Source organism: Cinclus cinclus, chromosome Z (assembly GCF_963662255.1).
Source record: "Cinclus cinclus chromosome Z, bCinCin1.1, whole genome shotgun sequence".
NCBI classification, from domain to species: domain Eukaryota; kingdom Metazoa; phylum Chordata; class Aves; order Passeriformes; family Cinclidae; genus Cinclus; species Cinclus cinclus.
In genome coordinates, this window is record NC_085084.1 from 72,617,354 (window position 1) to 72,643,771 (window position 26,418).

A 26,418-nucleotide genomic window follows, 5' to 3' on the forward strand; every position below is an offset into this window, starting at 1 on the left:
TTGGGATGTCAGAGTGCAAGAATTTGCCTGTCTAGGGCTGTCTGTAGCATCGGGTGTGATGTGGGTTGCTATCAGCTAATTTAAACTTCTCCCTAAAGAGAAGCTCAACGTCAGTGCACGGCTTCTTGCAGTGGGACTTCTTTACCACTTTGGGTGTTTTTTTTGTTTTTTTTTAATATGTATTTATTTTATTAAGTAAGTTTCTCAAATGTAAAAGCAGTAAGAAGTATATCAGCACTTGACCCTACAGAGACCCACCCCCCCACCCGCTGCGCACAAACCAAACAAGCGAAGAAAAGCTATTTCTTTTTTCCTGTTTTTAATTACTTCACGCTTTGAAAAGCAGAAAACATCCGGCGTACAAAGCCCACGGTCACGCCGCACCCACGTGAATTATCACCTCATCACAAGGCCGAGAGACCGGGCGGGCAAACCCCGAAATAAAGAAACAAAGAAGCAAAGAAGCAAACAAAAATACAACAAACACAAAATCAATCAAGCAAACCAACCAACCAAACAAACAAAAAGACAGAAAAGGGGGGGCGGGAAGAATAATTCCGGTTGTCAGGCCGCTCCTGCGCCCGCGGTGAGGGGGGAGGTGCCGGGGGGGGGGGGGGGGGGGCGCCCTCCGCGTCGGGGCTCCGCGCGCCTCCCCTCGCGAGAGCGGGCGAGGTTTCCGGTGTTGTGGCTGCGGGGCCGCAAACATGGCGGCGACGCTCCGCGCCCGCTCGCTGAGGCACCTCCGCATTCGAGGTGAGGAGCGTCCCGCAGGCCGCCCCGCCGGCGTCCGCACCGCCAGGGTGTCCGCCCGCGCTCCCCGCTCCTCTCCTCCCTTTCTCCTGCCTGTCCCCGGCTTCTTCCTCCCTGCCTGTCTAACGCGCTTCTCTCTCCCGTCCCCGCAGGTCGGAACGACAGCGGCGAGGAGAACGTGTCCCTCGATCTCAGCCGAGGTACGGGCGGGGCGGGGGGGCCGCGCGAAGCTCGCTGCGCCCGCGGCGGGCGGGGGGTGCGGCGGAGCGGAGCGGAGCGGCCTGGTGGTGCCGTGGGGCGGGAGCGGGGCCCGGGGCCGCCGCCGGGGGCTGAGCGGGGCCGCCCGCGGGTGGGAGCCGCTCCTCGGGCACCGTGGGCCCGTGCCAGCGCCGCTCCGAGACCGCGGGGCTCTCTTCTCCCCGGCGACCGTGCTGAGGCTGCTCGGCCGGCGCTGGCGCTGCCCTTGAAGCCCCTGTTGCCCGCGGACGGGGTTGTTCGCAGGGCCCGACCCTCCGGCTGATCGTGCCGTGCGCCTCCGAGCAGCGCCTCGGCAGCGGCGGCTGTTCTGTCACCATCCCTTTTCCGTGTATCCCTGCCTGCCCTAGGCCGGCTGGCCACCCCGCTTGCCCTGAGCCTCTTGCTGCAAGACCAGGAGCAATTTACCTCCCCTTTGCTTGTTAAGTTGCTCCAGACATCCTCCCCTGCTCTCCAATGTGTCTCTGGTGGCGGGGGGGGGGGGGGGGGGGACCAGGTTAAGAGGAAGGAAGCAACGCTGATATCTACTACACGCTAGGAAGTTTTGTCTCAGACGAGCAGGTACTCGTTCCCAACCCACATGTATTGGGTACAAAATGCGCTCTTGCCTTGCTGTGTACTGAGGTAAGGGTTAGACCTTCCCAAAGACCCAGGTAAAATTCGAAAACCAAACTGGAATGATATTGCCCTAGAAGCAGTGATATTCTGTGGGACAGAGGATCCTGCTCTGGAGAGGGAATTAAATTGATTCTGGTGTGTAACTGTTCTGCTTCAGGAGATCCAGGATGGCTACTATGCTGGATAGATCCATTTTATGGAGAAGTAGGCAGGGAAATGACAGAATCAATGAGATAAAAGTGGCCTGTGAGATGGAAAGGAAGTAGAGATACCAGCAGTAGTACTAGTGTTTTCAGCTTGGAATTGTTGATACTGCATCATACTTTCTCTAATTCTCTTTCCCCACAAAGTAAACTATGTTTAGAAATATTTTATTAGGCTGTTTTATCGTGGTCTGCAAGTTATCTCTGTGTATACATATCATATTTACAAGTATGTTTTAATAACAAGGAAAACTGCTGGGGTTTCCTCAGTTTAAAGAAACACTCTTCTCATTCTATCTCCCAGTGGATATGATTTGTTTAGAGAAATGCTGTCTTTAAAAATTAAAACAAGTGAAATTTTCATCAGCAAAATGTGGGATGAAGGCTTAACAGTTAAGTACACAAAAAAACCAAAGTTATTCCTGTAAGCAATGTTACCTAGTTATGAAGTCTGCAGAATTAGGATTTTAATGAATGGATTTAATAATTTTTTGTGTTCTGTGGTGTACTGAAGTGTTTTGAGATGAAACAACAGTACACAAAATTTTAATGCTGGGTTGGTAATTTTGAGATGTGGTCTGTTTAAAATATTCTAATCAGAATTCAATCGGTGATGATCATTGTGATATTGATTTTTGACATGAGGTGTTTTTAGCTGCCTGCTGATTCCAAGAGACCTGTAGTAGTAGCAGTACAACTATTACACGTGGATCATGTTGTAAAAGAGGCTCCTGAGTAAGATGCAAACCACATTTTTAATATGTGTTTTCATTTTTTTAAATGAAAAAAGTATTTTGCACAGTGGCAATATATCTTCTATTAACAAAAGAAAAATCATTGGGGAAGTTGAATAAGAAGCCGCTTTAAATTTAGATGTCAAAAACCCAACGGTTTGGGGCTTTTTGTCAGAAGAACTACAGCTGACTGATCAGTAACTGTATAGCACCAGGTATCCATGGTGGACATTAACTGCATTTTAAAGAGGAAACAAAAGTAAGAAGCTTAAAAGTCTCAGCAAGACATTAACTAAGCTAGATGATAACTTGATATCTACAAGTATTTGTTTTTCCAGCTGCTACAATAGTTATGTAAGCAATTATTTTAAATATTTTGTTACCCTAATTTGGTACTAATCGCACAATGTTTTGATTCACTGTGTTGTGCAGATCACATAGTTTTCCACAGGGCTCACGTTTGTATTAGCTTGAAAGAATGTTCTAATGTTTTTTGTTTCCCGGTACAACTGAACTTTGTGTTATTAATGTGAAATATCTGATTTGGGCAAAGTAGAGAATCACCATAAACAGAGCCTCAGCCATATGCTTCTAGTTACAGGGGCCTCTTTGTTTCAAACACAAGAAATTGGTGTAGCCTTATTTTGAACAGGTTCCTGTTAGTAATGACATGACTTAGCATACAGGTGAGACCTTTACTTGTCCATACCCATGGACTATATAGTGACTATACTTTCCTTGCAAGAGGCCAGTGCTGTTATTAAGAATTTCAAAACAAATAATAGATGTGGAGAGAGCACTCCAGTTTGTGCTGCTCTGAGGTAATCTTACTTCTTTTGAGCAGTAAGGCTTGAGGAGTGCCTTGCTCCTTGCAGAGTAATCTCAATTTTTCTGTATGTGTTTGGTTTGCTTTTTCCTCTGATCCTGGAGTTAGACTATTGGTCAAGGTTTTCCAGATGACACCAAGCTTTTTACAAATTTTTGCCATGGCTTCTGTACTAGGTTTATTCTTTGGAGCTTCTTGGTGCTTTGCCTTTTTAAAAATGATGCATTCTGTTCATGAAAGCCATTTTGAATGATGGTGGGTGCTGTATTTTGTGTGTTTGTGTAGGTATGTGTGAGCTTTCTGTTTACACATATTAGCCTGGTTAAAGAGGATAATGTAAAGTAAGTAGGTGGTTTGCTTTTTCTGGGGTGTTTTTACTTTTTGGGGGGAGGTTGGTTCTTTGAGGGGGGGTTGTGTGTTCTTTTGTTTGTTTGGGTTTTTTTGTGGTTTTGGGTTTTTTGTTTGTGTGTATTTGTTTATGAATTTTTTTCTATTTATTTTGTTTCTGAGGCACTCAGTTCTGCCCATCTTCTAAGGGAATTCATATAAATCTTTTTTTTTTAAGAATACCACTTCACTGAAAGGCTGATCAGCTCTGGAAAAGTATCTCCCAGGATAAACATTTTTGTGTCTAATATTGGTATAGTAAGGAAAAATGGTGGAGATACAGGGTAGACTCATTGCTTTTGTCCGCTTAGATTGTATATCATGTATTCTGTTGATTACAAAACTGCAATTAATAACTGGGATATAGAGCACTCATGTTTTGGCCTTGTGTTATATTACCTGCTCAGAATAGAACAGAAAAGGAAAAGGAGGGCAGATTCACCACCAGTAAAACTCCCACTGCAGTCATCTGGAAGGAATTAGCAGTGGGATGAGAGAGATTGGTTTAATTAGACTACTGAAATCAAGCTCGTAACTTCCTAAGGCCAGAAACGACAATTGGGGGTATCAGCCAGATTAGTGCATTTGGTAGGAATTTTTCCACTGACTTTGGCTGTGGCTGTATATATAATCATAATACAAATATTGTGCACCTTTTCTTTGTTTCTGACTGTTTCACAGGCATTTGAAGCTGAATCACAGAAGCATATATATATATATCTGTCTTCCAGAGCTCTGGGCACTGTTAAAGGCGCGTGTAATCCATACTTCATTTGCTCCTAAGATTTTGTAGGAAGGTTGGACTACATGACCTTGGAAGATCCTTAACCCAAACCATTCTATGATTCTTTGCTCACCTCTGTAACTGAATCACCTTATACTGCTGGGTTACCAACAACTCTTTGTTGGAATTTTGGCTGTTATCCTTGGGTCTTGAAGGCCTAGGTAGTTTGGAACTTGACTAGTTGAGAGCAGTCTCACAGTTCATTATCTATAGTCAGGCTCATCTTCCTTCAAGGGATCTCTATTTTCTTGGAATCCTGGAGCTCAGAGGTTGCACTGGCTCCTTGGAGCTTTTCAGAGCTTGGTGCAGGGGTGCCAATTGCATGCTGAAGTTGAGTAGAGTGCTGTTCATGTCTGTATGTGTTTATTTCCTCCATTTTGTGGGTAACAGTCTTCACTTGCTGATAGTGTACTCTTTAAGCAACTGAAATGTACCTATCTCAAGCAGTAGTACTTGCATTTACTGTTCAGAAACATGCATTAGAAGATTCTATTTTGGTTTACCAACTTGTACAGCTGATTCTATTTTGTAGATACTGAGTCTTCTGACTAACACAGGACATACATGAACAAAGCAACAGCTGAGAAAACTGATTGGGTTTTTTTGTCCCTGAGACTGATACCACAGAATTGACTAGTGTTATCTGAGAAAATACTCTTTCATTTTTTGCCTTTACTTTTCTTACTGTGCTTGCATAATTTTAAACCATGTAGTATTTCATTCCATGTTCCCACATGGTAAATTGTAGTGCATTGCATGCAGGGCAAACGTTTCAGGATGCTATTTGCAGTTTACAGCCCACAGAAATGTCGGGCATTTTTAAGGATTATTTGTGGGATAGTTAAAGAAGGCTGGATGAATTTTGTTTCCAAAATCAGCTTGAGATTTGATGACCATACTGTTTCCAGCTTCCTTCATCAGTATGGAAGAAGCAGGGAGGAACAAAGTGCACAAAAGCTTGAGTTCTGGGAAAAGGAGAAAAAAGCGCTTTTGAATTGCTTGCAGCATGGCAGTAGGGAAGCCACTGCAGAGATGGCAACTGATGCATACTTTTCGATGGCTCAGAGGCAGTTCTCCCACTCTGATAGCAAGTAAGAAAGCCTTTAGGTGGTTCTTTGTGTACTCGTGGGAAATGTGGGAAAACGTGGAGGAATGGGGCTCCACTACACCACAGAAACAGTGTTTTTAAAATAGCCAAGTAATCAAAATGTGTGGGCACCTTTCAAGCCTCCCTCTACACTCTGCCATCATTTTCATGGGTAGCTATAGTAGCAGGGTGTTGTGCTTGAGCAGGTCGCACAGAGCAATAGGTGCTTTTTGCTCCCTGGTTTGTGAATCTGTAACAGAAACTGTAGCAGTTGTAAGAAGCTAATTAGTAACACTTTTTGTTCAGTGTCCTGAGGCACTATATATGCAACAATTCGGCAAAAACTATTGGGAGAAACCTCTTAACTTTGCTGACCAAGAAATGTTATGCTGTGGGGTTTTTTTGTGTGTTGAAGTTTTTTGTTAGATAGGGGGAACAAAGAGAAAGTGAGGAATGATTATGGCCTGCTAACTCTTTTGCAAATGTATAAGCTTTTGATAGGTTTTAAAAATACAAGAGTGAAAGTGATGAAATCATGCACTTCACAATTAAGTCATACACTTAACTTTCCGGTCTGCACTTGTGCTTGCACTTGTGCTTTAGTTGACTGTTGTTTTGGAATTGTATAGTGCATTGTCCCAATTAGATTAATAACACTTTTGTACCTTTGGCTTTGCTTCCTAAGCACTGCTTTTATAAATCTTAAGACTTCTCAGAACTACTAAGATGGTGTGTACTTAAAATATTTCCACTTTCCATTTCTTCAAAACAGGAACAGCATTTTTAATGAAGGAAAAATTTTAGCAAAAGACCTCTTTAAAATCTTATGGCTTGCTTATCTGTTGTTAAGATTACTCTTAAGAATTGGGTACTACCATGTCTTTGAAGATCTGCACTCATATCTGTCTTCAAAGTTTATGCATACAGCACTTCTAAATTTGTTTTTGTGTGGGGGTTCTTTGTTCTTGCTGTTGTGGTCAGAGAATAAAACAACTGTTCTAAAATCTTGTACTTTCTATTAAAAGAGATTATTCTGTGATTTGGACCAGAATCAGTATACCGATCCAAACACCTTCTTAGATGTGTAAGCACTGCTGTATTTTCACGTGTTTCGTCAACATGCTTCCTTCTTCCCCGAGTGCTGAAGTATCAAAATCTCCTGCTGCCTTCTTGATATATTCCAGTCTTTGTCATAAATGTTATTCATGTTTTTTTCATTGCTTTCCAGCATCCCATTTAAAGCTTAGAGCAATGCCTAGCTTCAGCATTTTTTTCTGTTAGAGCCTATCCAGTGTAGATGCTGTGTGAAGGAACACACCCCTCATCATAAATGCAGTAAACAAGGAAGCTGTATCAACTATCTCCTGTCCATAAAGAAATGCATTGCTTGCTCAAACTGATGACCTTCCTCTGTACTTTACCAGTTACCTAGCAATCTCAGAACTTTTACCCTAATCACATAGAAGAGATGCTTAACATCAGGTACAGTTATTTTTATTTCAAGTGGAAAGAAGTAAAATAGTCATAGTTAAAATTGCAGTTTTCCTACTCTTAATATCCATATAAACTCAGACACTGTAGAAAAGAGCAATGCTCAAAAGCTTTACAGGACGGCTTAAGAACTTATGTTGAAATGATGACTGACTTGGGGGAATGTACTGAAAAATCAAATAAGTTTTTCCTAACTTTTGTACTAATAGAAACAAAATCTCATTCTGAGATTTCTTTTTTAAAACAGTAAATGGCACAAGTCATGTACTTTTAATACTAACTATCTTCTTGCAACTAAGACAGGAACATATGTCTTGAGGCTTAGATAACTATGCAAAAGATTAGATAAAATAAGAAGTTTGCTTTTCTTTGGAAGTGTTCTACCCGTGTGCAGGCAGGCAGATGCTTATACAATAGCTCAGGGAAATTTACACACTGAGCAGTGCTCCTGTGAATAGTTCTGATACAGAAGATAGGTGACATAACACTGCTACACAAGTGCTGGCTGATATTTGTCAAATTTTTAACTGGAGCACTTGTAACTGTCACAATAAAATGTATCTATTCTAGTTTAAGAGTCTGTAATGTTGATATATTTGTATATGTTGCAGAAATTATTGTTTTTCATTTGCCTGTCATCTGGTGCGGTGATGGAAAATTTTGGAAACAAAACGTCAGAACATGATTAGTGAAAAGGGTATTCATCAAATCTTTGCATCTGATGTAAAGGAGGAAAAGTGGTTAAGATGCATAAATGAGAAAATGTAGTAAAAAAACCCAAGCCAAACACAGAACCTAATCCCAAAGAAAAAAAAATTATATACAGTAGTGTTTTTTAGTTATGTGACTGAATTTTACTAGCACATACTTGAAAGCTTTCTAGCTGGGAATGGTGGCCTGCATAAGTTTGGGTAAATAAATATAATGAGGAAATCTATTAATCTAAATTCTACCTGAACAGCAATAACCTTTGAATCAATGTTATTAATCAAAAAATGAACACGACTGATAGCCTTTATGAATGTTTTACTAAAATGGTAGATTTTTAAACTAAATTTAATTTCTAAATTTACTGGATTTGTTCTTCACGAGACTTCTCTAAGCTGATTTTAGTTAAACTGCTATTTATGCTGTGGATTTGGGTACATCTGAAAATTCACTCAGATGGTTGCTCCTCCAACATTTCAGAAATACAGTTTTAAGTTTGTTTGTTTGTTTACTAGAAATTGTCTGAGATGCAAAATGAGAATTTTTAATTCTGTTTCAGTTGGAAAAATGGTTAGAGAACATAATTTCATGCTGTTTATAGATGACACTTTCAGTAACCTTTTAACTCCAAGAGAAAAATGGTAAAGATGACCGTTACTTGCCATCCTTGAAATGGCTCCACTGATTTAGCAGTTGTTTAGCTCAAATGAAGTAAGTACATCTCTGTGCTCTATTTGCATAAAATGTTCATTGTGAGATGAGCTACCTCTGCTGATTTGAGACTACAGAATGATGGGTAGGAGATACTTAGGCATGGAGTTAAGGCATTTAAAGCAAAACAATACAGCCTTGATTTATGGAAAAATACACAATAATTCTAAGAGTAACAATGAATAATTCCATTAATCTCTTAATGTAAAGGTGCATGGTGAACAGCACAGGGGTTTTATTTAGGGTTTTTTAGCTGCAGTGAAGATTGGTTTCCTGCTTGAAGTGTACATAGACTATAAATAAATACATATATTTAAAAATAATTATTTCATAAAAATGGAGGACTATTGAGAACAGCTGTTGCCTAGAAATTACTTATTTAAAAACAAATTAATCAGTCTGTAAGTAATCTTCTTCCTTTGTTACCTCCTGAGCGTCAGTGGAGTCAGAATTCAGTTTGAGCAACCTCATATCTAGAGAATTTGGAATTTGTTCATCTCTTTCTTTATACAAACCATATGTGTGTGTTGTGGATAGACTTCTGGGTTTTTTCATGAAGTACAGAAAATGAAATAGAAAAAAAATCTTGCTTTTTCTACAAATGTGGCATTTGCAGCTCAGTTTTTAGCTTGTTTTAGCACTGTTACTTCGGTGGCACAGGCTTTTGTAAGTTGAGATTGGGCAATAGATTAGGTGTCTTTTGTCTTCAAAGAATTGTATTTAGGTCTTGTGAAATCTGTAAATATGGCTGACACTTCCTGTCCCTTTTCGGGAGAAAGAGTAGAAGTCTTGAATGGTTGCAGCAGTGTGACCACATTACCTGTGTGACACAAGAACACGTCCTGTTCTTCCTTAGTATGAGGGTATGTAGCATGCAAATATCATAAATCAGTGCTGTTTTGAAAGCTTCTGGTTATATAGCATTTTAGTATGGGGAAAGTAGTGCATAACATTTGCTGCAGTTTAAATGTTTCCTGCTGCAGTCAGTGCTGTTTGTGAGTTACTGGTAGTTTCTACTTTTGTCCCTGTGTTAATGTTTGATTTTGAGTATGTTACTACTTTTCATCGTGTTTCCATGCAATCAATGCAAATTGCCCTTCTTGTTTTGATTGGCAAACTGGGTGATTCTACATCTGCTAATGTTGATGGATTTCTTACATTATATCCTATGTAACAGGGTATTTCTGGAGACAGTGGCTACTTCGTGACAGCTTTATTAGTAGGAGCCATGTAACATTTATGCTTTCAGGTTCTTGAACATGGGAAGATGATGCAGAGAAGAATCAGAATGCTAACTGAGAAAATAGTCTTAGAATAGGATCATATTTCAATTTGATAATATTCAGAGAAATAAGTGATCAAAATTCTCTTGAGTGGTTTTGAAAGCAGATTTGCCTGGTCCACTCTCCTGGTATCAGTTGCAAGATGTCAGAAAGGCATAGCGTTTTGTTAAAACAACTGAAAATTATGACCATCCTGATATTTCTACTTCTAGAAGTGATGGCAGAAAAGAAGAAAATGGATTGGAAGAACTGGAGATAATTTTCTAAACCATTACAATAAACTTACATTCACCATTCAAATCCATCGTTGATGTTCTGGGAATTATTAATTTGATTTGTGTACCGACATAAGCAATTTTGTACATCTGGGAAAGGCCCTTTACTGGCTCTTGACCATAAGAACAGTTGTACTGGGTCACTCCAACCTTGGCAGTAGTTGATAATTGTTGCAGAGAAGAGAGCAGAGCAACAGGGCAAACAAATGCATAGTCACACAGTTATGGAATGTTCCCCAGCCTTCAGCATTTTGACCCTCTCTGTTTTTTGTCTCTTTTTTTTTTTTTCTCTTTTTTCATTTAAACGCCTAAGCTTCTGAAAGTTTAAAGGAAGTTCTTCCTGAATTTAAGTGCATTTCAGAATAATTTATATTTGTGTATTATTAAGTGGTCATGATAGAAATTTTAAGAGACTGCAATTCCAGTTTGGTTTTAGTAATGATAATATGGAATAGTTATAGTTTATATTTTGTAATGCAGAGAGATGACATTCTGGTGGTATTTTTTTTGAGGGGCAAGAGGCAGGGAAACTGGGAATAAGTTTGAATTCACAGACTTGATACGTATCAAGATTATTGCTACGATTCTTGTCATCAACATCATGTCTTCTGGGAGCTGAGGATATGACTGTAAATTTAAATGGAGGACTAAATTAAACATTTTCTGTCTATGAAAAGACAAGTTTTTATTAAAGAATTGTTTTTTTTTAATATGCCTTCATACTTTATGTAATCTTAGCTAATATTATTTAGTACTGTTTTTATAATTGGTCTTTGAGGAAGCTTATGCAGGACACTAGGTTTTGTATTGCTATAAAGTATTTAAAGATTAGTTTGTTTATCAAAAACTATATAACTAATTTTCAAGTCAGCCTTATGGTTGTCCTTTGGAGTGGTCCTTCAGTTTAGTCTCTCTGCCCTGGGAAAGCTCTTAACATTTTAGCTATGAAACCCATTTTTTTTAGACATTTTAGCAGTAAAGCAATGCTGTTTCAAAGCTGCCATACAAGATCACATATTAGGAATAATTAGCATAATTCCAAGGTGAAGATGTAAGAATGGCTTTTCTACAGGTATAATCTCTGTGTCTTGGTTAGAAATAGTATTGTAAGACAACATTTTGGAGAACCGTCTGTTTTGGAACTGCTCTTCAAGCTGATGGAACACCAGAATGTTTATTTCCTGACACATTTATATGTATCTAGGAATATTAAAATAAAAAAGTCCTTTAATTTACAATAGTTATGCACATCTGCAAAAGAGAAATCTGTACAATCACCGTAGACATTTAAATTTTACTTAGTTGTAAAGCTGTAAAGTATTGACAGTACAAAGTATTTCCCATCTTGTGGCTTCAAGTGTGATAGCAGAATTTTAACTGTGATCCTAGAGGATATCTGTCTGGCTTGGTAGTCAGTATATTTTTCAACATAACTACATTAACTTAATACTACAAACACACAAGTTTTTATGTTTTTACACTATAAATTGAGACACACCTTCAGTCTAAAGATGTATTACTGTGTTTTTGAAAATCTCGTGTTGAGTGTAAAGTACATGAATATGCACTATTTTTTTTGAATCTGTCAAAGTAGAGTTGATGTGTTAATACAAATATACAAATAATTCAGGAGTGAATGGAGTTTGGTTTTTTTATGTAGCTTTTTCATCTTTCATATTCTTAGGTTTTCTGTGCAGTTTCCACCTTTTGAATTCAATGTAAATTAAGAATACTTTAATATCAAGAAGGTTACATAATTGTCCTGATTTTTTTTTTTTTTGCTACAAGTTGATAATGGTAGACTATGACTTACCATTGATGTCTCATTTAATTGTTAAAGGTCTTGATTAATACTTGTTTTAGGAGACTGATTACTTATCATATAGTTTTACATAGGCACTTCTAAGTAACTGATTTCTGATGTCTCATTGCTTTTAATAGCTAATAACTCATAATTTCAGTGGAAATGGGGAGCAGTGTGTCATTGTTTCTAGTTGGTATATTTCACTCAACTTCATTTTGGCAGTGTGTACTAAGAGCAGCTTAACAGTATGCAATTGTATGGCACTTACACTTGGAAAATATCTAATAATTGTAGAGGTGTATAGGATTAGAGGTGTATAGGTTTGTCAGATTTATCCATTATCCAATCATTACTGTGATTGTTTCAGTAAGAGAACCTCCTGTGTTTTTCAGTCAATGGTGAGATGCTTGACTGTAGTGAAGCACAACTTCCTTCTTTAAAGGAAGTGTTTAGAAGTATTTAATCTTTTATTTCACTTTTTGGCCTTGTGATTCTAGTAGGTGTGACATCAGCCACTAGTGCAGTCTCTCACTTGAGAGTTATGGTATATATATACATTGACTACTGTTTACAGTACTGCGTACTGTTTTAACACCTACCAAGTGGTACATGTGATACACACTCCTCAGTTTAACTCATGTCCAACTTCAGAGCTACTGAATTATTTGTGTGCTGATGCCTACCATGTTTTTTTCTGTTTCATTCACATATGCACAGCAGAGCAGTGAATTGGCATGCTTCTAGGATACTGAATGTGGTCAAACAATGCTGCTAAATCTGTCAGGCGAAAGGAGTCGTCGCTTGTGCTCATATAGCTATTGCTGGTCCTGTTTCATCCCTGCATTAGTTGGGCTGCTAGCTGTTTTGTGTAGCTGGACTTCTCTCGTGTTCTTTCTGGAGAATGGGATCTGTCAGAATGCATCATGGTTCTCACTGGGGAAAAACAATGTCACAGTCCTGAAGGGGTGAAAAATTGAGTCAAGCCTTAAAGGTCATCAGAGTTTAGAAACAAACAACAGCACAACATTGGAGATTTTTAATATACAGCATCTGTAAATTACTTTTATGCATAGAGAATCATGGAGTTCTTGAGGCTAGAGTTTTAAAGAAACACCAGCTTTGCTCTGTGCTAAAGATTATAATTTTAAGTACAGGGTGTTAGTGCAAAGAATTGTGGGTGAGAAACTGTGTTTAGTGTAATAGAAGTAAGCAGAACAACTATTGCTGCTTCGAAGGTTTTGCTGTCCAACAAAAAGCAGACAGAGTGAAAATGAGAATAATGATGAGCAAGCGAAGTTGTTGCTGCAGGACACAAGTGGGCTGACTTGCAATTTTTATATGTATCAACAAGTTTTTAGATTACATTTGAGCGAAGTGGCTTTGTGTATAATGATTGGGCCAACTTGCCCGTTGTAAAGTGCAGGTAAAAAAATAAAGGTGACTTTTTTTCTACTGAGTGTCATGTGGAACTGATATGTCTTGCTTCCACCACTCTACCTGTGAATGGCTTAGTGGCACAGCTACTTCTGAGTGGGTTTTGTCAGAATTTAGTATTCAGTTTGAGTCAATAACTCTGTAGAGAGCTAGCATAGTCAGAAGAGCAAGAAAAGGATTCTACTGAGATATTTTTATTATGAATTTGAAGGTAAGTACTGAAGTAGTGTAAAGGATTTATACAGCAGGACAAGAGAGGGAAGGAAAGTAAGGAAGGGAAGGTGTTGTGCATCTTTTGGCAGAGGAAAGCTGGAAGATCAGTTTAGTCATTTTCCAGAGCTCCACCCTCAGAAGCACCATGGGAAAGAATGTGAAGCTATTTAATTGTTGCTGTGGGCCAGCTGGAGATCACAGAATCATTTTGGTTGGAATTGACCCTTCATAATTGAGTCCAACAGTAAACCTTACTTTGCCAATTTCATCACTAAACTGTGTCCCTAAGTGCCACGTCTGTCCATCTTTTAATTATCTCCAGGCATGGTCACTCAACTACATCCCTGGGCAGCTTGTTCCAGTGCTTGATAACCCTTTTGGTGAAGAAGTTTCTCTCAATAAGAGTCGGCATACTAGTAATAAATGAAGTGAGTTCAGGCAAAAATAGACTTTTGAGGGGGGTCTTAAAATGATAAGTAGCTTCTCTTCTTGTTTTTTTGTTGTTTTAGATACAAAACAGGAACTTCTGAGAACCTAGAGAGTAAAAGCTAAGAAATCACTACAGCAGTGATATGAACTGGGGTTCTTAACACATACAACACCAGTTAGCTCAATGGGCTAGAGCATGGTGCTAGTAACACCAGGATTTTGAGTTCAGTCCCTGTATGAGCCATTTACCGAAGTCAGTGATTCTTTTGGAATCCAGTTTAGAATATTCTGTAAATCTGTGAAACACCTACAATAGCTCCTTCCTCTCACCCCACAGCACCACACCTGCCCCCCACTCCGCCAGGCAAAAAATAAAACAAACAACATGAAACAACAACAACAAAAAGTCTTTGTCAACACCACACCAAGATGAACTGTTACCCTTGACAATGAAATGTTGAGGCTGTGATATTTCTTTGGAAGATCAGTCTGTGATTTTGTGCTATGCTTTTTGCAGTTTCTGCATTACTCAGTATTTTATAGCGCCTTTGTAAGATTTTGTGACAGAAGATAGTAATGGTTCTGATCTGTGATTACAGCAAAGCCACATGGCTTGGCTTTTAGATTTCAACATGTATTTAGTCTGTTTCGAAGCCCATTTCAATGTGATGGACAGACTAGCAAAAGTCTGGATTGCCATTTGTGTAGTCAAATTGGTTTAAATTCTTTTGCATCTGTGACTTGAAGTTTTCTTAGGCCTGCCTACCTTCCTTACTGGATTTACTTTTACTAAAAATGAGTCATGCTTGAGTAAGTAATATAAATTTTCTACTTCTTTGTAATGTATGATGATGCATTTTCAGAAGAAGGAGAAACAAGATAGCTAGTCTTTACTTGAAGTTAGTATACCACAGTTATTTTGTTAAATTTTTATAGGATATTTTGTGAGAAGGCTCTTCAAAGTTTAAAGCAAAACTTTACCTGACAGTATTTGACCAAAAAGGCGTCTGTTATTTTAGTTCCTTCTGAGGTAATATACTATGAGAAGGTCTTTATTTCTTTACTGTCTTGTTTTTCTGCAGCAGTACTGGTTTTAATAGGATTGAAGAGCGAGAAAGCTAACTTGCTGTATTTATATTATCAGCTCAGTAGTGGGAATGTCTGTTGTGTTTTCAGTTTTCTTACTGTTTTCTAGCTTTTGTGCTGGAGTTCCCCAGTTTGCTTCAAATTAGTTATCTGCTAATAAAGCTTCTGGGAAATACCTGACTTCTCTGCTAAGTACCACAATATGTCTTTCCTCCAACTTTTCAGTCACTAAAAATGAGTTTTTCCTCAACTAAAAGAGGTCGTGGTGAGGAAAAAGTTGTTGTAACTGCAGCTTTTCATGCAAAAATAGAGGAGAATGGTTTTAGTATATGTTTTATTTAGGCATCCTTATTATGCAGATCTGTCATTGCTACAGAATTGTTAATATGGGAAATTGTAGTATCGTGTCCTTATTTCTTCACATCCAAACTGCCTTTTTCCACAGGACAGTTCAGGCACTTCTGAGTTAATGCCAGCTTTATCAGATAGCCAAATAAGAATGTCCATTGCCATCGCGCAAGCGGTTTTCTGGGCCAGTGCTGTAGTCTTTCGTTCACATGGTGAGCTTAGTTTATTGTGCATATATAGCCATCTGCACTTTCAAAATTAAAAACATACTTTCAGTCACTTTGGGAAGTTAAGTTGCTCTAGAACTGCTCACCTGGGATCTTTCTTGTGGCATAACAAGGAATTCTACAGGTTCAAAAGTGTTGTGAGCCAGGGAAATTCCCAGACATTACCCAAGGGAGGCCAAAGCATAGGTATGAGCCAAACTGTGTTTTCAAAGAAACCTGATTATGAGGAAGTTATCCTCGTCTCCTGTTTTGTTCCCTTGAAATTAAGGGGCTGTATAATATAAACTATTGGTAGTGCCATAACTAATCCAAACTACTTGCTTTCACTGTGCCTCATTGATAGAAGTGTTCAAGGCCAGGTCAGCTAGGGCTCTGAGCAGCCTGGTCTAATAAAGGATTCCTTGCCGATGGCAAGGGGGTTGGAACTAGGTGATCTTTAAGGTTCTTTCCAATGCAAACCATTCCACAATTTTATGGGTTGTGCTATTGCAAACCTCTTTAACTGAGTTAAGCCCTGGACATATTGTGCAGAGGAATCCCAAACCTGGTGTAGATGCAGCAAGATTCTCACAGTCTCTGATTTCTGTAATCATGCCAAAGTGTTTTTTTTTTTTTCTTTTTTCCTAGGGATGCAAAGAGGTCCATGCACATATTCCAATTTAAATTCAAAGCTCTTAGATATCTGGTTTTACTGTGCATACTGCACAGCAGTGCAAGATATCTGTGTCCATACCTGTGTATCTGATGGCTGACTTGGTGTACGCTGTGAATAGATTTGTTGAAAAGGATCTTTCACATCAAGCTGGTGCTAATAGAAATTGTTCAAGAACATACCTTGCCTTCCCAAAATCTCACAGGTCCTTTGTTTGAAAATTACCAGAATTAAATGGTGTGACAGTAGCATGTCTCTACATGTCTCTTCATTTTAAACACTGTAGTCAATACAATTGATTATCTTACCTTTGGGTAGGCATCTGGCAGCTGATCAAGAAGACGACATTTGATTTCATTGGCTGATAGACAAAATCTTTATTGACTGTAGTGGATTAAAAGGTTTGTACACCTTAACTGGGGGGCCTACTTGGAAGTGTCCTAATTTTAGATAATGTATTGATTCCTGATGATGTTGCAAATACAGATCCTGTCTGTCCAGACACATTCTGGATATATCCTAGTAAGATTGCTTGCTTTTTTACATTTGTTTAAGTTTTTAAAGTACAGGAAGTGATGTCAAAGCATGGTTTGTAGAGAGGTAGTGAGGATGGTGCTTTCTTTATATCTCCAGTGCTTGATTTCCTTTGCATAATGATAAATACACAAACACACTTTTACAAAGAACAGGAAGGTAAAGGGCTGTGTATATACCACTAACTCAGCTATAGCTGTTCCATTCTGCAGTAGGAGGCAAGCTTTTCATACCAAAGTTAGTGTGGGACACCACACACAAAAGCTGTCTTTGCTGCTTTTTAGATGTCTGGTGCTCAGGCTTGTCCTAAAGACTTCATTTTGTGTAATGCAGTTATTTCTTCTTTTTTGGTAATGTGTTGCTTTCAATAGTTTACATCTTCAGGATAGCTTTAGTTCCTTAGTTTTTCATTTATCTTAAACTGCTGATACCTATCCTCAGTGTCTAATCTAAAACTCCATGAGAATCCTTCATTCAATACATCTCTTTAAAAACTGCCCTGCCTCAGTGCCACCAACTACAGAACTTACTGCAGTCTGTTACAGTAGCTCCCTGTGCAGTTCCCTGGGCCCAGCCCCACTCTGTGCTGCTTATTCCACTCTGCCTCAATTCCAGCCTTAATTCCAAAAAACAGACAAGAGTGTCTCTTCTCATCATGGTACTTGTTTTATGTTTTCTAGCATAATGCAGGGTCATCAGTTGGTGTGTGAATAGTGGTTTGTGGGTGGTGTTTTTTTTGTTCACCTGTTCTTGTTGGAATGGTGGACCCTTAAGAAGAAAGAAGACATTCTTAAGCCTCTTGTTTACCTTGTGGTTTACTTCCCATGTCACTGGAAAGGCCTAGCTCTCTATTTGAAGCACCATTGAGGAAATCAATTAATGTGGAGAGCAGAAAAGAGGTCTCATCTTTCCAAAATCCCACCAACCATTTGTCTAGAGGGAAAAAAAGGAATAATATGGTGTGTCAGTAATATACTATGTTTTAACATCTGTTTTTCAGCTTACTTTGACTTTAAATTACAAGGGGATTGAGGGTAAAGCTGTTCACTTACAAGATGTAGGGATTGGCATTTCGGATACTAAATGGATTTCTTTGTCAACTGCAAATCTAAGATACTAATTAAAATCTGCTTTAAGATGTGAGTATCTCTCTTCTGTGGCCTTTAGCATTTATTCTACAGAACTCAAGTGTGATTGGTTTTGGTCCCTAGCATAAATCAGATTGATGCTTCTTGGAGCAAAAGTGTTCTACATCCCTATCAGAGACCAGGAGACCAATTATGTTTATGAAACTGCGTGTTGAATGTATGCTTAGACTTTTCTTCTTTTTTTTTTATTTTTTCTTTTACTGTATCTGCTAATGCCCTCTTTTCTTTTGCAGACCCTTGTGATAATATGAGAGAGATTCTCCAAAATGTGGCCAAATTACAGGGCGTCTCAAATATGAGAAAACTAGGTCACTTGAATAATTTTACTAAGGTAAGAGCTCAAATAGTGTAATAGAACAAGTGATTGTACAAGTAAAATGTTTTTTATTTGCTCAGTCAGACACTGGCTGGGACGTTAATGAAATTGCTTACTATCACAGAACAGTACTTGAAGCCTATATACTATCGGAAGGGAATGTATCAAATAAGGAAAAGAAAATATGTGAATGCAGAGTTATGCTGAAGTTTGCATACCTGTCCTGCTAGCTGACTTTTTGTAGTATTTTAGTGCTTATAACATTGAAATAGCTCCCAATTAATGGGTTAAGCTGCATGACTAGAGCTAAGGATTTGGTTCCTACTATGCAGAATTGAAATAAAAAATATAAAATTCCAGACTTTCTGAATGTAAACTGATGGAGTATGGTGAGGAGGGAGGACTTTATCAATGCACATTATAAGCAAAGTTTTGGTCGCTAATAGAATTGGAACTACAACTTTCACTGCAGTTTTCATAGTGAAAAAGATTTAAAGGGTCCATTTCTGGAATATGTCTATGTTGGTCATTTTTGATGTGCTTTTACTAAATCATGAACATGTGACAGGTGCATTTTGAAAATACAACAGATATATTGGAAGCTGATTGAGAGTCATTGTGAGCTGATGAGGCAAGAATTAAAAATTTACTGCAGGATGAATGTGTAAGCTGGAGAAAGAAACTGTGAAAGATGTTCAGAAGGATAGCAAGTAGAATTTTTTGGATGAAAGAGAAACCTGTGAAGAAGAGCTGAGACAGCTCATGGGAGGTGGTCAGGGAGTTAGGGAAAAGGTGCTCATTGTAAGATGGTGTAGTTTTGGTTGGATCTGTCAATGCAAGGGAAACGTGTTGCAGTCAGTGAGACAGGAAACACTGAAGCTTCAGTTTGAGCCTTACCCAAATTGATGGACTGATAGAAGAACATGGTGTGTTGTACACCTTTCTGATAGAGATAGGGCAACACACCTGAAAATGAAAATCGAGTTACTGTGACTGAGGATGGATCCTGCAACCAGCAGCAACCAAGATATAACATAGTAGAGGGGAATGTAAGGTTAAAGTGAGGTTTAAGTTAGGGTTGTAAATAACTTTGTTACAAAGATATGAGTAAGATTGCCAGGAGTCCAGTTGACATTTTGGAGCCAATCTTAAGTGAAAGAGCGAATACTCCAAGGCAGGTGTGGGGAACCAGTTGATATGAGAAGGACAAAACATGCATGATAACCTTTGAAGTAGGCATCTTGGTTGTTAAAATCATTGTGAGATTGACCACTTCAGTGGTACTGTGTAAGATTCACTTAACAGGAGGGTGAGTACTGCAAACAAAATCACAGTAGCAAATGAATTTATCTTCTAATGCATTAATAGCAAATCTCTAAGTGCTAAATTTTCTGGATTGGTTCACAACATGTGTAGGTACATGGCATTCACTAAGGACTTAACTTCACACTGCAGTCTCTTTATTTGGGCTATTGCCTTGTGTATGTCAGACACCAGCCATTGAGAGAATGCTGCTGTTTTCACTGGGATTTCAAAATGTGTAGCAAGAAACCCCTTTATTCTGCTAAAAAAGTCTGATGCATAACTAGGTTTTCTTTTTCTGTGTTAATCTGGAAATTTAGAAATGTGAATGCTTTCAAATTGTCTAATTGTCTTAAAATTAAAGAGCTGGATTATGTTTGTAGATGCACAATTTGTAGTGAAAAGTCAGTATTTGAATACGGATTTTAAAACAGAATCAAATTCACTATTGAGAATCAGATGTTAAGCATCTGTAACTCTGTTAAATTAATAAATATGCATATTGTAATTAAAAGATGAACCAAATATTCTCTTTAAAAGATAGTTTTTAGAGATTGCATAATTCCATAATTAAATATTTGAAGAAAGCTTGGGGTTTTTGTTAAACCCAGAATTTAAATTGGAAAATACTTAGAAAAATGGAAGGACAGTTTTCATAAATTGCACTTAGGACTGGCAGGAAATTTATGAGTTTGTGAAAAGCAACTTAATAAAATTAAATATGATGTTTGAAGATGAGACTGTAGCTCATAACCTGATTTTAATTCTAAATCAGAATCATACTACTCAATTTAATATTGAATACTTGTTCTTATATTCATCTCCCTGGAATATGTAATTTGTAACTGTATAACTTAGTGCATTTGGTTTTTAAAAACTCTTTTTGTTTGAACTGTAAATGCAGTTATAAGAATAGAATAAAAGTTGCAAGTTGTATTGTATTGTCTGCCTTGTGGTTGGAACAATTCTGTGTTTGTCATTCCAGTGGTTAAAAGTGAAAGCCTGGAGCTTGGTGAGATGGTTTTATTTCCTTTTTGCACTCTGTTCTTCTACCCTGAGTTAGTATAGTCTCAGTTCCTCCTTTGAGAGACAGGAGTGTGAGTAAGATTTATATGCTAAGGGCTGAGGATGTTTGTATCCTGTCTTGGAATTATAATGAATATGAACTTGATTTGTTTATGAATTGTTGCATTTTGAGGTCCATTTTTGAAGAACTACTTGCTATCTAGGTTATTTGTACTATGGACAGGGAAAGGACCTTTGGAAATTTTTAATAGCATATTTCAGATAAAGTAATATGGAAAACCTATTATTCTCCTGCTAGAAATTTTATTATACTTAAAACATCTGAACTAGTCTAAGCAGTTGCTCCCAGCTACCACATGTTTTTCCTTTAAAGACTGCGAATCTCAATGTTTTAGTTCTTTAGTCAGGGGAAGCAAAATGTTTTTATCACTTGGAAACAAGTAATGTAATTTACTCCATGGAGTTTCCTGACAAGGATCATGATAGACACCGAGTTTTGTATTATTTTCAGAATAACTGAGGTATATTATGGTCAGGTTTCTTTGCGTGAAACTCGACTGGATTTCTAAGGTGAGATCTGTTCCCCTCGCCTCCCTTTCTTTAAGGAGCAGGAGCATAATGATCCTTCAGAAATTACTGAACTAGACTCCAGGGCTTTATGTAGAAGTTAAGTACTTGAAATATTTTTTTAAAAAATAACGGTGATCAGAAGTTACCAGGAGTTACTAGTTCATCTGCTGGAAAGAGACAGTAAAGCAGATACTTTATATGAAGCTTGTGTGCTTAGGTGATGTAACTCCTGTTTCATTGCTACTTCCCTTTAAGAGGAATGTTAACTAGTCATGTTCCGATCTCCACAGCACCCATTATTATTGTGCAATGTATGCTTTTTACATGATATCTTACAAAAACTTGCATTTCATTTATCAAGTTTTTGCTAGTACTGCTTACTAGCTAAGTCATTAGTGTTCAAGTTCTTTGCCCTTTATCTGCAGCACTTGGGTTGTTCTTGCCTGACAGGTGGTCTAAGCTTTCTGTTCCAGGAAATAAGCATTCCCAGTCTGGTGATGCAGAAAATGGTGGAAATGTGTGTTTAGTTCTGAATTGCAGCAGCAGCAGACTTAGAAAATTTATCTGCTTTGAATGAGAGCACACTACTTCTCTGCTTCTTGTCACCTAGTAAGTGAAGCTGCAGTTTTGTAGACAAAAACCTTTATGAAGTAGTGCCTCAATCTATATTCCTTTCAAGCCACCTTATTTAAACTAATTTATATTCTGATCTGAAAACTGTTTGAGGATTTGATCTCCAGTAAATGGTCAGTGCCACTTTCAAAAGTCGCAACAGTTCATAAGTCTGGTATATGCATTTAGCTCCAGTAAGCTGAGTAGGATTACCCATCTTTAATTTATATGGCCACCTACATCAGGCAAGCACCTTGAAGTTTCCTGGCTTCTGCTGATCAGTACCAAAACATTGTGGTTACATCTTCGGGATTTTCCCCACCCCCATGCAAAGCGGTAAGTGGTCAATCACTGAAAACCAGAAGAAACTGTACAGTTGCATTTACCTAGTGGAAAATATCTTTGTGATTTGAAGTATTTTTTTATAGTCCTCTATTATAGAAAGGTTTATTCCACTGGGAGCTAGCTTCTGAAAGATCCTTCATACCTTTTTAAAATTATGTTTTCAATCTGTTCAAAACTAATTGTCATTGTTTAATAAAGCTCTACTATTCTGCTCTGTGTATCTGTTAGCTTTTGACCATGCTGCTGACTTTCACTAGGATGATATGGATTGAGTGGCTTGGATATGGATATGGTCATAGAAGCTTTCATGGATCGTGTCTCTGATTCATAGTCTGTCATTTTAGAGTCTCTTTGTCTTTTGCAAAACCCAGGTATCTTAGACTGAATGTACTGCTTGACTGTAACATTCATCCAGTCAGATAAACCGCTGGCAAAACCTGAAATCTCAGGATGATGTAGCAGATACAGACAGAACATGTACTTAGAGACATTTCAGCTGTGTAACAAATGTGTCTGAAGCCAGAGTCCAGAGTTTCAGCGGGGGCTTCTCTTAAGACTAGGAGCTACAAAGTAGTCTTCACTTAAATATTACCAGTGGTGACTCAAACTGTATTTTCAGAGTTATAATGCAATAATTGCATCCTGAATGCACAGAATAATATAATATTTTTACCTAGTAATTGCTATGGCTATTCTGCTAAATATAAATTTAAGTGGTCTCAAATGTACACTCCACTTGTGCATGCTGTTGACCTCCTATGGTTTTGTTGTTCTGAGCTACTGTTTCCAAGACATGTTGATATGTTACTCATATTGCTGTGACTCATCTGAGTAGTATGAAAAACTCATAGCTGACAGTAAACATGAAAAGAGCCTTCACTGTAAGTTAGTCACTGTCTGGCCCAATGTACTTACCATTTTGTCCTAATATTTAATCTTATCCTCAGCGGGTCTTTTTGCTATGCTCAGTCTGTGTATTTGACCACAACATTTAAATTTTGAGGTAGACCCATTTGTGTGAGTTTTAACTCACACAAAGTATACTCTGTTTGGTTTTGTTTGTACCTATATAAAAATACATAAAACTTACAGTGTGTGTTTAAAAATGTACACTTTTTATTGGTGAGATCTATATATGAAAAATATAAATAGTATAAAAATATAAATAATTTCATAATTCCAGGTATTGTATGATAATTCGTTGCCATTTTAATGAAGAATGTCAATGTATAGCCAAAGATAAATTTCAGTATTCTGGTACTGCTTGCCTACAGAGTTATCCTGTCATGGTATGTATATTAACTGTTAAATCTTACAGTCAAACATATGACAGTTGCTTGATTTTGTCAGGAATTCAGCCATCTACAAAAACTGCTGCATTTAGGCCGGAATCATTTATCTGCTTAATGTTATTTAAAGGTGAAATGAGAAGAAAGCAATAATGTTTTTTAGTATAATATATTTAAAGAAAGGCTTTTATAGCATAACTAATGCCCAAAGAATTGGGACCAGCTGAACAGCCTTTTCTTTATAGCAGCTTCCATAACTATTTTTCCCCCCCCTTTCAAACTTACAGAAATCCAGCCTTACCAGCCAGGTTCTTTTCCCCTAGATTAAATAAACTAAGTAGCTCAGCCTTTATGGGTGGATTTTCTCCCTGCCTTGTCCATTTTTCTGCTACACTTTTTCCACTTTGCTCTTAAGATGCATCACACAAAATTTTGTTCTTGCAGTTTTCAGAGTAACCTGTGAAATGGAAAGTCTTTTAATCTCAAACATATTGCAGTCCTATTAGTATTTCCAGATATAAATTTTGTTTTCAAATTAACATTCTGAATGTTAATTTCTGAACATTTTCTGTTTCTCTGCTGGCCTACTTTCATTTCTTACGTGTCTGTTAATGTGTGGTACCTGGAAGGATATGATATGCTGTTCCTATTATTTAGTTAAATCTTCTTATTGGGTTTGGGCATTCCTTTTAAGTCACTGAAATATTTTTGAATTCTGATCTTGTCCATCTTTTTAGGCCCTTTTCTATATGGAACATATATAAATTACAAGGAAAGCTAGTGCATAAGTACTGGTCTCCCATTAGAAGGAGAATAAACTAGTAGCTATTTTCTTTTCTGTGGGAGAAGTATTTCAAATTTACACACAGACACCATCAAATACTTCTATAATTATTACTGTCAAATTCAGAAATTTATATCCAAACAGCAGTTAAACTTGATGAGTTTTAACTTGTCAGGTTACATGACTGTGTTTAAATTTCAAGATAAGGTTGAGTTCTTTTCAGCATTGATGAAGATGTGTGCAGTGGGAGCACATATAGGTGAAAACAGTTGGTATTGAGGAGCTAATAACCACTGTATATATTTGGTGAGACTGACAACCAGACTAGAACTGGTCCAGTGAACTGGATATTTTTAAGCAGTGCAGCAGGTTAGGTGGGTTCCTGGAACACATCAAATGCTTCAGTTTAATCTCAGGACTGTTCAATATGCAAATCAATGCTAAGTGTGTGATAGGAGACTAGCTTTACTAATGTACTAGTGCACACTATAGCAGCTTTCTAAAGATGGATTTTTCCTACATCAGAATGAAAATTCTTTGGGTTTTTGTAAATTGGAAAAAATAGACTGTTGAGGACAATATGTTGTGTTAAGTTAGGATTTCTCATTTTTGTCTGGGGTGGAATGCTGGGGAGAGGTTTAGATGTATAAATGATTAGCCTAAACAACTATTGATGTAACTGTCTGTAACTGAACAATGAACTCACTATCTTGTCACACTGTTTTGCTTACACTCTGCCAGCCAATTTTTACAGTTCATAAGATGTCAATAGAAATGCTAAAGCAGCAGTGGTGGCCTTAGGCAGACCAGCACCATGGCATAAAAATAGATTGATGTTAGGAAGTGACATACTGTCATAACCAGTTAGTTCATCAATTGTCTGGTTTTATTATTACTTAAATTAGAAAGGTGGTTTAAAAAGGTTATGTAAAAACTTTTTTGTTTTATAATCATCTTTGGTTAAGAAAAATGCCAAATCCAAAGTACTTGGAATTAAAGTATTTGAGCCAAAAACATGGAGCTGATCCAGGCCAGTTTAATAATCTCTTGTTAACAGCCTTTAATTTCAGCATTATCACTAGGTATTTTTCTTGAAAGACAATTTTGTAAGATGTGATGTGATCACCAAATGAATTTCTACTTGTTGAGCATAAATTTAAGTACTGTTTGCATTTTAATGATCTTGCTAATCAAACGGGTTTACTTAGAAGCAGAGTTTCTGTGCAATAAGCCATATTTTCAGATGGAGGTGAACAGTAAAACTGAGGCATGGAACACACTAAATATTTTAAATTGACCTTTATTTGGCTATTTGTGCTGTTTATAATAAGTTTCTTATTATTAGTGGTAAATACGCATAAAGAATGAGTCACAGGGTTTGATATATTGCAATATTTTCAGAGCAGAGGTAATGACTAGTTAGCACAAATACTTCCTGGATTCCTGGCTGAGGAGAAACTTAATACTGCACTGACTTAGAACTATACACATGCCTATTTCGAAAACAGAGAACAAAGTGCAAAGCTATTGCACTCAGTATTAGTCATTTAAATTTTTGGAAGTACTTAGAAAAATGCTTTGGGATTTGGACATGATAATATTTTATAATTTTAGCCAGGAATAGTAAATGAGATGACTAAGAATTTCTTTGCTGCTATTGAAAAGTACAGCATCAGCTCTTCTTACAGAAGAGATTGTTTTCCTTTCCTCAAGAGGCTAAAATAAAACATTGGTGACCTAAGTTGCTCCCTCTAAGCATGGTTTTGGACTTAAAAGCAGTGCTTGTAAATCTTTTCTGTTCACAATGACTAGATAGGGTTGAAATGTCCAGTTTGTGATAGTTTACAGCTTAGTAGTATAAATTCAACCTTTGCTCTGATTTTTTGGAGGTACAAGTTCTATAGAATGGGTGGCAGGCCAAGACCAAATGTCAGTTACAGGACACTTGGTAATGCCTTCTGATTTTTTTTTTTATACTTTTGTGCTACTGTGACAAAACAGAGCAGTGGACTATCAGTGTCAGTTTCAAAACTCTTACCTGAGCTCCTGCAGGTTTGCGTTGATTTCAGTAATTTTTGCTCTCTGCTCAAGTTACCAGTTGTCAGCTACCAAGCTAGTGCTGTAAAATGGACCAACCAGTACACAGCTTGTACAAATGTACAACCTTTTTTTTTGGTATGAAAATCC

The 26,418-nt window shown here is 37.8% G+C and overlaps 1 protein-coding gene across 2 annotated transcripts in view; it reads left to right on the plus strand.

The window, feature by feature from the left end:
• Positions 1-703: 703 nt before the first annotated feature.
• Positions 704-26,418, plus strand: part of RICTOR (RPTOR independent companion of MTOR complex 2) — a 75,424-nt gene continuing 49,709 nt past the window's right edge. For both annotated transcript variants that reach the window (XM_062513731.1, XM_062513732.1), the window contains exons 1-3: positions 704-753; positions 903-950; positions 18,221-18,318. In XM_062513731.1, coding sequence (XP_062369715.1) covers positions 705-753; positions 903-950; positions 18,221-18,318 — 195 coding nt within the window. In that variant the 5' untranslated portion in view covers position 704. The remainder of the gene's footprint in view (positions 754-902; positions 951-18,220; positions 18,319-26,418) is intronic.